This window comes from Epargyreus clarus, unplaced genomic scaffold (assembly GCF_041222505.1).
Source record: "Epargyreus clarus isolate Ecla_fem2 unplaced genomic scaffold, WU_Ecla_fem_2.2 ptg000012l, whole genome shotgun sequence".
In the NCBI taxonomy this organism is placed as follows: Eukaryota; Metazoa; Arthropoda; class Insecta; order Lepidoptera; family Hesperiidae; genus Epargyreus; species Epargyreus clarus.
The window spans coordinates 2,871,943-2,884,771 of NW_027332220.1; the positions used below are offsets into that span (position 1 = coordinate 2,871,943).

The following is a 12,829-nucleotide window of genomic DNA, read 5'->3' on the forward strand; positions in this document are numbered from 1 at the left end:
AAGGTCTAAACTTTTAAGACTACCAGTCCGTAGTCGGCCATGTGGGCTACGACCACCACCACTCAGAAGATTAAACCCACAGGAAAGATAAAAAAACTGCTAGAATAAGTAAAAATAATTCTTTATTTACAAAAATCTATTATCATTTGATAGGATTAATATATTAATTAGGTTTATATCAATTTAATAGTATAATCAGAATTTAAAACTAATTCATCTCTTATAGGATATTAAAGATATGTAAATCTGTTTACAATGCAAAAACAACAATGTAATTAATAATATATGTTACATAATAATTATTGTAAATCCCTGAAAGTTATATGCAGTTTCAGATATAAATATATCTGAGTATGCAGTAAAAACGTTTACTTGTGAACAATATATCTATTACACAGTTAAGGATTTATTTATGATCGTGAAAAACAGTTTTCACTTTTCAGTATAGATTTGTAGTTTTCAGCCTCAAAATGGCTAGTTCCTTGCTGAAAATACCATGAATTAACATTTTAACATCTACTCGTATGTACCTACAATAATTTGGAATTAGTAAAGTCTTTGTATATGAACAAATAAACTTCCAGGGTTTCTAAATTACCGAAGCACCAATTCCACTAAATATTGTGAAGTTTAGTTATCAAAGCAATAGTTTTAGAACTCGATGACGCCGGGTATGTACTTGTCGATAATCGCCTCGTAGTACGGCCACAGAGCCTCGATGTCTGGCACCTCAGAGTGCTTAGTGTAAAGGTCGTATTCACTGCAATAAAATATTAATGTAAGTTACTTTAATACGAAATACTTAAAAACGAATATGAATAGGTTCTAAATCACCTGTGTTCACACACCCTTACCTAATATAAATGTATATAAAAGTAAGTTTTAACAGGCTTTAATACTGAAATATGAATTACGGACCAAACGAGCTCAACTCTAATGTTGCGTCGTTTAATTACAGAGGTCCCATAGCTACCTTCCAGCTTCATCATCAGACCCCGAGTACCGTCTAGTACCAGAGTCCCCATGAAAACTAATAAAACGAGCCCAAACTCGATGGAGTTACGTTGTTTGGCGCTGTTGTCCGGAATTATGGATTCATAACAGCATAACGTCTGCCCGTGCCCAATAGTTTTATTTTATTTTACAAGCAGACAATTAACCAAACGCCTTAATCTTCCTAATAGCAAAAACGTAGTATAGTGTTTTGGAGTACAAGATAAACAAGTTGTTGTGGCTTTCCAACTCGTTAAGAAATGGCGCCACTGATATTTCTGAATCATGCCATAGCAGTTTTCTTAACATTTTTTCAAACTCAGACTACCAGTGCCCCCTAAGCATAACTTAAACTAATGGGATCTCCCTTTTCCAAACCTTCGAAACTCTTAAGGAGCAGTTTCCCACGACCTCTCGGAATGAAATGAGTTACATCGATAGTTAAAGAGATACTTACTTGAATTTCAGCACAATCTCCTTAAGCTTCTCGTCGCCCTCAGCCATGAGGTGGCCGTACTCATTACCCGCGTACCACGGATAGAAGGAATGGTATCTGGAAAACAATATTGAAATTAGTATCAATTTTTTTAAGTTCGAAGAATTTGGAATATTAAGTATGTTTTCTTTGTCTAGTCATTAGAAGTGAACTTCGTGTGACCTGTGTTACTGTCTAAAGGCATGGCCGTATATAAAAGGGTTATTTATGGTGTCCGGAGTCGGGATCCACTTGTAATATTTCTTTTCACCATGGTGGAATTACCGAGATTACTGAGGATTACCGAGGACGGGTAAACCTACACAATCTTCATTGAAACAAACATTTCAAGTCGTCAATTTAATTTCGTAAAGGTGGGAAATCTAGGAAATTTGGTGCCCAGATTTCTGGTCAAAAACTACTTCAAATTTACTTGAATCACCTGATCATTTGAAGTGCTTCCTTAGGGAACTTGACGTTGTTGTGGAGCAGCACCCGGTAGAGGTACTCGTCGTGTCCCCACGACATCATCAGCTTCTCGATGCCACAGTTCGGCTCGTACATGCCGTATTTTGTGCTGAAATTATTATTAATTTAAACATATTTATTTATATAGGTTCCATATACCTAAGTACATACTTAAGGTTAAAGTTACAATTCTTACAAACATGATGAAAGACTTAGTTTAGTGTTCCATAATATATTAAGTAATAATGCTTCAAAATACGAGTATTTATGATACTTGTCGCTGTTATTTTCGGATTTAAGGATTTTTTACAGACAAACTAGTTACTTGTTTAACAAGGTAACATGTCTGTGATCAAAATCGGTTAGTAAGATACCTGATTTATTTGGAGTAAAAATATTTAATTTAATTTATGGCTAAAGATAGGATATTGGCTAAATTTCAATACAAGATCCCGTTTCACACTGACTCCATCTCGGATTTTTTAAGGTTTGTCAAACATTTCGAGTTATTAATGGTAATAAACCGTCGATGACACTTCCTCGCCATATTCGTTCCATCATTACTATGAAGTTGAAGGTATTTTGTTTAAGTCAAATTATATACCGTGTTTCCATCTTCTTGACAACTTACTTATACTTCGGGTTGGAACCGTCCGGATTGTTCTTGAAGCTGTCCTCTCCGTAGACAATGGTTTTGACCCACTCACAGCCTACGGGGAAGGTGTCCCCCACCACACACCACTGGGGCTCATCGTATAACGCCATGACCTGTGGAGAAACGTCCAAATAAATGTTTAACTATATAATATAAAACTAGCAGACGAGCAGACCACCTGATGGTCCTGATGATCTGTAATCAACCCCAAATAGAATTAGATATTCCTACCTGAGGTCGGCCCAGGATGCGCCGCTACCCCTGAGGATTAAGATGGAATGCCTCGGAAAAGTATGTCTCCCTTACCACACCCTTCAAACCAGAACACAGCAGCTCTCAACACTGCTATTATTAAGTGGAAATAGATGTGCAAGTGGTGCGGCCAGAGTCAAAACACAAGGGTTCTGTCACCTTCATTGCGAGAACACATTGTTATAAGCTTTTATTTAGTTTCACCTGTCCCGGTGTTCTAATAAAATCTAGCAAGCTAAATTTTTACCACATTTATTGAGGGATTATAGTCTTTCTGCCTTAAACAGTGTCAAGCGTTGTTTTGTTATGGCTGGAAGGGTGTGAAAAGGCAGGGACTATACGTATGTGGATCTAACTTAGTCCTCAGTTAGATATAACTGTAATTCTATTTGTTGACTACAGATGTGTACAAGTAGCGTGGTCCCCTTATTTTTTCACTGAAGTAGAAACGAGCATGAGTCCACCTGATGGGAAGTCGCCACTGCTGCCTATGTCCAACCCCATATAGAAGAGATGTTCTATCCTCAGCGGGTTATAGGTGCCTCTCCTAAGGATAAATATATTTGCGGTTTGCAACAGTATACAGTTTTATTGTATTCTAGTTTTACAGTTTCTTAAGAATTCAACACTATTTTGAGTATACAAGTGTCCATGCGGAAACCATGTAACAGCAGGTGGACCGCATGCTAATTTGCTTCTTCAGCATAAATGACGTTTATATTTTATAGTCCGTAAGTAGTTCATACCTACATAGTGCTATTTAGAAACTACTTTTCAAAAGTTTCTTGCATAATTAGCCTTGAACAAACTACAATTGCAAAAACAAACTTTTTGCAAGCCCGCTCTAGCAAATTTGATTTATCGTTTGGTATTTAGAGGTTAAGATAAGGATATTTTCTAATATCAATACTATACAATTCTTTGTTTAGTCTCAGAAGGTTGTTATGTGATCGTTTCGTAGCGATAAGGCTTTAGAATTGTATTGTAATCATTTTTTACAAAAAAGTGTCGATCACTGAATTTAAGTTTAATAAAATACTTAATAATAGACGGTGTTTTATAATAACCTCTATTTTCTATGTTTATAATAGGTATCATTATGAAATGTTTATGTCTACCTGCGATTACACACTAATGTGAGAACTAAACTTGAAGATGAAATGATTATTTTTAATTGAACAATTTGTTTAAAACAGGAAAACCGTCGCATAGATGATGTCTATAGATGATGTCAACAGATGTCTATACCACGCATGACAGTGATAATTTACTATAAACTGGACTTCATGCTCGTTTGCCACTTGGGGTACAAGTGGAGGATGGATGGGGTCGAAATGCGCCGCTCAGGCAGACCACGAAACCGCCTCACACTCAAGTCATCGTTTTCGAAAATGTGCCGAATATATATTTTTTTGTATAATATAGAAGTAGCAGACGAGCATGCAGTCCACCTGATGGTAAGGCTACTGCCGCCCATGGACATCTGTAATCCAGATACCTGTACCCCAGATAGGGTTAGATATTCCTACCTGAGGTCGGCCATAGAGGCGCGCTACTCCTGAGGACTAAGCTGGAACGCCTCGGATAAGTATGTCTCCCTTACCACACCCTTCAAAATGGAACACAGCAGCGCCTAACACTACTGTTATTAGGCAGATATAGGTGTAGAGGTGGTGCCGCCAAAGTCGAACTACAAAGGGTTCTATCCCCTTCTATGTTTTCCATGTTGATTTCAAAATAGTTATGGAATAAATTCTGAAAGACTTGGTTGAAGAATCAGAAAAGACGAGAAACTCTATTCTACTTATTTTAGCGCTTGCCCATTTAGACTTCAGTCACTGAAGTCACTGCGGCCTAGTCGAATCTCCATTTACGCGATCGATTATCACTATACGCCCTTTGTTTTTTTTAACGACGGGGAAAACTTCAAAAGGTGCCGTGGGAGCGACAAGGGATTATGGGAGATTCTTACCGCACTAAACCCCAGGTGACCGTCTTCGACGCTGCATCGCCCTGCGTCGACGTCCTGCGTCGACTCCGGTATCACTAATCGGCCTAGCCGTTCCACAAAAACTAACCCATATAAATCCCCCTAGATGTCTACGTAGGGGTATTATTTGGGATAATTTATGACGAGAGTTGAAGTTCAGTCTTTCACCTACCTTTCCAAGATCATGTATCAACCCAATAAGCTGGAACCAGTCGTTATCAGGGTAGTCTTCCCGGATCCTCTCGGCGGTCTGGAAGGCGTGCACGATGTTCGGGAGGTCGATATCGGGGTCCGACTCGTCAACCACGTTGTTCAGCTTGATCAGAGCATCCTTGATTGTTGCTTTGAAGTGGTTGAACTTAGTCCACTTTGCCGTTTTCTCTGTGAGATATAAAAATATAAATATATTTACTGACCCGGAAAACGTTGTGTTGCCATATAAATAAAATGTTAAGGGTGAACAAGCCTTATCACTTAGGAGTATGAAATATATATAGTAGCCGATTCACAGACCTACTGAATATGCATTTAAAATTTGTTGAAAATCGGTAAAGCCGTTTCAGAGGAGTACGGTAACTAACATTGTGACACGAGAATTTTATATATAAGAAGTAGTCAGTTTCACGAAGTACTGAACTAGCTATCTCAGTTGCTGTCTTATTCTTGTATAGGGCGGCGAAACAATAAAATTACTATAAGATATTTGTTTTCGCGGCCCTTTAATCTTTATATATAGATTTGTAATGGCCCATGTTCGTATTAGGCTCGATGGCTCGATTAACAAAAGGGCCTCGAATGGTGGAGGTCGACAGGAGTTGCAAGACTTGAATATGCTATTGGTGACTTTGTATAATAGTCAATGGGAGTAGTAAAGCATCATAAACATCATCTGTTTAGCATTCATTCCCGATTAACTGCAACTATAGTCAACATTTTATGGTGTAGGTACATGCTTGTTTGGCTAGAATTACGTCATATACTCACTTATTACGTCACATAGGCAGTATAGGCACGGCTCTCTCCCCACAATAGGGAGGATGTCCGTTTGTTATTGTTAGTTTAGTACAAAAACACACAAAAGTATTATATTGAAGAGCACCATAGTCTGATTCTTTTCATCACTACATAAACTGGAGAAAAAAATTAAAAAAACTAAAACAATATATATGAGTATTAGCTTTTTTGAAGGTTAAATGTACCTTTAACCAAATCAACGGTCATCTTAGAGTGCATCTCGTAGTAGGTCCTCCTGACCCTTTCCTTGATGGGGTCATTCTCGTCCACGGTGTAGTCCCTGAAGGCTTGGAAGGGCTTGTCCTCGTACACCTTCTCCGGACGGAGGAGGGGTGACGGGTCCATTATGATAACATTGTCCTGTTGAAAAGGGTTTTTTATTACATTTTAAGTTGCCTGCGGTCCAGTCTCAATACCAGTCTGATACATAGAGGGTTCCGGATTCGATGCCCGGCAGGACAGATACCTAAATAATTAATTTAGATTTCTATTCCGGCTCCGGGTGTTTATGCCTGCGACACAGCTACAATCTTAGTGGATGTAAGAGTGTAGAAAGTGTAATATTATTTGAAGGTGGTAGAACCCTTTGTGGTTCGACTCCGGCGGCACCACCGCCACACCTATTTCTACCTAATAACAGCAGTGTTAGGCGCAGCTGTGTTCCGGTTTGAAGGGTGTGGTAAGGGAGACAGACTATTTCGAGGCGTTCCAGCTTAGTCCTCAGGGGTAGCGGCGCATCTGTGGCCGACCTCAGGTAGGAATATCTAATCCTATCTGGGGTTGATTACAGATGTCCATGGGCGGCAGTAGCCACTTACCATCAGGTGGACTGCATGCTCGTCTGCTACTCTTATATTATAAAAAAAAAAAAAAAAAAATTAAGGATGAAAATTACACTGAATAAGTTCTTTAATTTATTTCAATATTCTATATAATTATATAATAAATAATAATACAAAATACAAAAAATAATACTAATTATTAAATTTTTAGAACCTATTAAGTACACATTTTTGTAAATAAAATAATTAATATCTATATTGGTACGTTAATTATTCCGGTATTGTTATTAATTAGTTGGTTCAAATTTTATAAATAAATTGAATATCAATTAGTGTTAAACTATATTTTTCATCCAAATATTTTTGACATATTATTTCAGAATTAAATTCCATATTATAAAAATTAAAATCAATTACAATTACAAATGCCAACAAATAAAATGAAATAAAATAAAATAAAATAAAAATAAAAATAGAATTATAAATTAGAATTATTATTGCATAGATTTTTTTTACAAAAAACTTGAAAATATAATAATAATTAATAAAGAAGAAAGTTAATCTAATAATAAAATAATCCTCTTTAAAAATCTTATTTTGAAAGAATAATATTTAGTTTATATAAATTATAAACTATGTTATTATATATTTTTACAAGATTTATTAATAAATAAATGATAAATAAACAAAAAAAATAAAGTTAAGTTCAAAGTAAAAAAAATATAATTAATAAAATCAGGACTTACACATAAAATATTTAAGTATCTTAATTAAAGTACAGACCAAAATATAAATGTTACCAAAAAAAAATTGTATGAATCGAAAATCCACTCACCTTAACCTTCATCTTGGTGTTTAGCTACTCGTGTTCCAGCCGCAACTGATGAATTCGAGGCTGGGTCATTTCTTAAAAGCGTTCTTATCTCGGGTCAAGACCTAACCAGAGGAACTATGTAACTCACGAACCTACGAAAGATTAGCGAAAAATTTCGCATGGGCATTCCACATTTGTGAATATCTTTTTTATCAAGTGATCATGAAAAAACATAATACAACCGACTTGAGTAAAAAATAATGTTGGTTTAGTAAGTAATTCAGAAGTCGGCGCTTGTATCGGCGTTTTTCCTCTTTTCCAGGAAAGCTGGTGAAAATTTTCCAATTTAATGTCCCCCCTATGAAACTATCCGCATACAGTGGCATTTAAAATCATTTCGATAGGGTTTGGCATTGCGAAATAATCGCTGGTCATACTTATAAGGAAAACGAAAAATAATAAATACTTGCTTCCTTATGAATACAATCATTTATTAAAGAAATCTTAAATGCTTGTCGACAAAATTTACTTCTTACTTGTCGATTTTCCTCTAAGATGCATCGCACTTAAAATATTCTGTTCTCATGAACTTATGCTGTTATATAAAACATAGTGACGTGTAAATGCATTAAAATATGTCGCTCCATTTATTGGTGTGTAGTGTTAGTTAATTACTGTGAAGTGTTGTTTACGGGCTGAATTACGGGACTAATCAATTCAATCACAGTTATAAAGTGAGTACCTAAGGTAAAGTCACCTAAGTCCGAGGGGTTCTGAAATTGGCACCAAATTCCGCGGTATTTAGAAAAACAGCTTTTACTAATTATTTATGTTTTTACTGAAAGGCATCTAATTTAGTAAATAATTTATCACTCTATTGTTATATAGCCATCATAATAGCATTATGTGTATTGTTTTTTAAATAATCGCATAGTTTTGCACTTGTGGCTAACTTAAACGTATGCTTCATACATTTTGGGCCTTTTGCACGTAAATGTCACGATTTCTCAAATAGTGACTTTCGATAAATTTATATATGTGTGATAGTATTTCGATGAAAACATTATATAGATTATATATGAAATCGATAACAATTAAATATTGTGCTTATTTATTAACAGATAAGGGTAAAAATGAGTTTAAAAATACAGCAGCATTAGGTTCCAAATATTTTGGGCTGTCCCTTAAACCGAGGTATACCACGGAATACGGAATAGCAATTTCATAGACTTGTTTTTAATTACAATTTTTGTAGTTGTTCTTATGAATAAGCACGTCTTGCTTCGGAGCTTGCTTCGTCTTGCTTCGGTAGTCTTGCTGCCACCGGCATTACACTGCCATATAATACCAAAGATGACCTATGTACTTTCCTAATTTCATCTATGGGACAACTAAGGAGAGAAAGTGAAGTTCATCCAAATATCGATGTAATATTGAACAAGTATTTTATATTATTATGTACATATATCAATAAAGCATCTTTCTGCCTCTAATTTGTGTAAAAGGCTTTTATAATTTAATAATCGTCATTTGGAAACGTGATTTTTAGTTATAAAATGCTATTCTAGAATGTCCAAAATTGTATTGCAGATACACGAACTGATTGTAGTTTAAAAAAAAATTAACTTGAAGTACATAAGTTAAATTAACCATTCAAGAAACTATATTGTAAGAAACGTTTTATTTCGGCAGTTTTCCTTTAGTCCTAGCTAAGAACATTTTTGATAAAGCTACTCTTTAAATAGTAAAAAAATTAAATCAAAATTGAAACTAAAGTCAATAAATAATATTTATTTTTATACACCATGTAGCAGTCGTTCTATCTCTTTCACTCCCTTATTTTGTATACTTGGAAATAGGGACCAAATACATCGGAATTAGGTTTTTCTGTCCTGGTTCATATTTATTTTAAATACACATTTAAATCAATATTTTACCGTAAAATGTCGAGTCTATTTCAAAAGTACCTACAGATAATAAAACTTCTGATAAAATTATCTAATTCCTCATTAAGCCCTAGTAAATGCTTAATATTTGACTCTCTTTATAGTTTTGGTGAAAACACCGCGGAAATAGGTGACTTTACCTTAAGTCAATTTTTTATCCATTTTTATTCGTTTTATGTTATCAATGTAACTCTAATTAAAATAAAGAATAAGCAAGTAAGTCTATATTTAAATATTTTATATATAAAGCGGTTCTCTTTAATGTTATAATCTGTAGGGGTTATCTATTAGTATAGTTATGTATATGCCTACTGCTCTATCAGCATAAGTAAGCACAGTTTAATACCCCGTAATTACAGAGGTTATTCTTTCTTTGTTCTGATAAATAACCTGCGTTGGGGTCCTAATCATATGTATAAAATTCCGATGCGCGTGTATTCATAATTATTCTTGGTGATTTTGATAGTTTTCTGTATGTAGTCTGTGGAAGGTGGTAGAACTCTGTTTCACCTCCAAAGGCACCACCGCCACACCTATTCCTGTCTTAAAACAGCAGTTTGCTCTGTTGTCTTCTACTTTATAGGATGTGGTAAGATTGACATACCTACTTATCTAAGGCGTTTCAACTAAGTCCTCAAGGGTAACAACTTATCTTATCTAGGGTGGATTATAGATATCCATGACCGGCATTGGCCACTTACCATCAGATGGTACCATCAGGTGGTAGAACCCTTTGTGGTTCGACTCCGGCGGCACCACCGCCACACCTATTTCTACCTAATAACAGCAGTGTTAGGCGTTGCTGTGTTCCGGTTTGAAGGGTGTGGTAAGGGAGATAGACTTTTCCGAGGCGTTCCAGCTTAGTCCTCAGGGGTAGCGGCGCATCTGTGGTCGACCTCAGGTAGGAATATCTAATCCTATCTGGGGTTGATTACAGATGTCCATGGGCGGCAGTAGCCACTTACCATCAGGTGGACTGCATGCTCGTCTGCTACTCTCATATAATAAAAAAAAAAAAACTATATAATTATAAAATAAAAATTTATTTTGCCACATCCAAAAAATATTTTCATACCCAACGGATGTAGTAAGTGATATGCTAAAAATATAACCCGCGGAAAAGGATGTCGCAATCTGCGAGTGAAGACGGGGGCGGAGTGTTGTTAACGCTTTAAGGCTCTTGTCTCACTTATGAGTGTAATCGCTAATAACTTCTGCAATATTTTTCTTATCAGACATGCTTGTTTTATAGTAGTATTCGTTTTTTAAAAAAAGATATATTTAAGGGGTGAATTTTTCAAAACTGTGATTGGCGCTCGAAACTCACTATATGAAATATTGGAATAGTTGAAAGGAGTTTGCGGAGCCGAAGGACAAAATTATATAACGAAAAAAAAAACTTAAGTAGGTAGAAAATTAACAATTCTTTGTTACATTTTCTTCACGCATGCATGTGGCATGTATTACAGGTAAAGTGTCTATGAAACGATAAGATGCAAATGGACTATGCATGCCTGCAGGCTAGGTACCACCCACTTAACATGGGGGTTGGTATATTTTTGATACTTGTTCATTATATTATAATGTTTTATCATTATATAGCATTATATGATTATGAATAAATATTAGGAATCCAGGGGGCATTTGACCACCTGAGAATCTGCCCGGACAAAGAGGGTATATTCGAAACCCGAATTTCCTGTCCTTTGCCGTTACGTTGATAATGCCGCAATATATGTGCGCCCGGGGGGTAAGACGTATCATCTTAACTTATTTAGTAACGGGCTAGGTCCGCAGGTCCGCAGGTCCGCACGACAAAAACCTGCGTGACAGGAAAATGCTCTAAAATGAGCAGTCCTAAGTGGATTCTCAGACTGGTGTTACCATTTTACTAATCTTCAATTCGCTTATGGTAAGGCACCATTACCTTAATAGGCAATGTTACGCGAGATATTGCGCAGAATATTATTTAATTTAGCAGTTACTTTGATTGACGAGATCATCCGACAGCTACTGCGCATGCAATACCACAATAGTTACTTGTAATAAAACTGTTTTGAAAGACTTCTTATGGAATAGAAGTACCACACTAACATGTAGGTGACCAACATGTTAGTGTGGAACTTGGGTGGTCAATTGTTAGTGCCGCTCATCGACAATAGCTACAGATTTGTTATGGGAAGGGGCTTGGTTCAAAATTGAACGGAAAAATATGCTTCAATTTCAATACATTTTTCTCATGTGATAAGTAAGATGAAGACTAATCACTCAAGACTCCAAAAAAGTTCTCTTAATTGAATATATATTTTTTTAACCGACTTCAAAAAGGAGGTGGTTATCAATTCGGCCGGTATCTTTTTTTTTATCTATATACACGAATTACTCCGCCGTTACTGAACCGATTTTAATAATTCTTTTTTTTATTGTATAGAGACAAGCTGGAAGTTGGTCCTATTTAAACATGGTTAGGATCCATCGATGGGTTCTGGAGAAAATGAGGGGAACTCCTCCACCCATGTAAATATAACAGCCATAATTTCGCCGTTTATGAACCTATTTTAATGCCTTTAATTTCGTGTGTGGACTATTGCTACAAGTTGGTCCCATTTAAATATGATGAGGCCATATCCAAAGAAATATATTGAGCGTTGACTTCAGAAATATGTACTAAACCAACATTTATTTCAATTATTTTTTACTTTGTAGTGACATAGAAGTCGGTTGTATTTTTTTATTAAAATTTTTTTACCTATGCTAAGCGGTGAGGTTGCGGCCCAGTAAACCCTCCATATACCTATATGCACGTGGTTATCATGTGTTGCTCTACAAATACGAGCCCTGCCTGATGTAAACTACAGATGTTTACGCCTGAGGGTTACGATTCCTGGCCAAAAATTACCCCTGAGGGCTGATACGATTCCTCACGAAATTGTTTCTGTGTTACTATACCCGTTTAAACAGACCAGAGAAACTTTTAACCCTGTTGATAACGTGGCGGTAACTCTTTGATATTTCTTAATCTCAACTTAATTCAGTAGATACGAACGTCCTTAGCATTTTTTTCAATTCATTTTCTATCATATGTTAGATAAAATATTTACTGAAGCAGAACTGCTGTGAGTCCTAACTTTAAATAACTATGGTTTAAAAACTAACAACCACGCTAAAATCGTACAAGGAAAATCGTTAATCCTGACGAACCAGATGAGACAAAATTAGAATTAGACAATATTATTATAATTATGTATTGTCATCGGTTCTTGATAAGTATTCAAAATTTTAAATTTTTCATAGTGGGTAATAAATCGAGTTCAAAAATTCCGTTACGTACATACATACAGGTCAAGCTAATTAAAGCGTGGTAATAATAACATATCGAACATATTTCTGCCTCATAACAGCAGTGTTAAATGCTGATGTGTTCTGGTATAAGGGAGACA

At 35.8% G+C, this 12,829-nt stretch overlaps 1 protein-coding gene across 1 annotated transcript; it reads right to left on the reverse strand.

Moving 5' to 3' along the window:
* Positions 1-100: 100 nt before the first annotated feature.
* On the reverse strand, positions 101-7,611 carry LOC140746117 (inositol oxygenase-like). The gene is made up of 7 exons (XM_073078125.1): positions 7,465-7,611; positions 6,033-6,207; positions 5,006-5,214; positions 2,568-2,704; positions 1,911-2,045; positions 1,451-1,546; positions 101-760 (listed from the first exon to the last, which is right to left on the reverse strand). The coding sequence occupies exons 1-7, from the start codon at positions 7,474-7,476 to the stop codon at positions 652-654; spliced, it is 873 nt and encodes a 290-aa protein (XP_072934226.1). The 5' UTR covers positions 7,477-7,611; the 3' UTR covers positions 101-651.
* Between the last annotated feature and the right edge of the window lie 5,218 nt (positions 7,612-12,829).

Bases quoted from the DNA above. Each gene is read 5' to 3' on its own strand.
- LOC140746117 (XM_073078125.1), bottom strand. The intron at 5,215-6,032 runs GTACATTTAACC...TATATCTCACAG, and splicing joins GACCGTTGATTTGGTTAAAG to AGAAAACGGCAAAGTGGACT. The intron at 1,547-1,910 runs GTGATTCAAGTA...ATTGTTTTCCAG, and splicing joins GAAGCACTTCAAATGATCAG to ATACCATTCCTTCTATCCGT.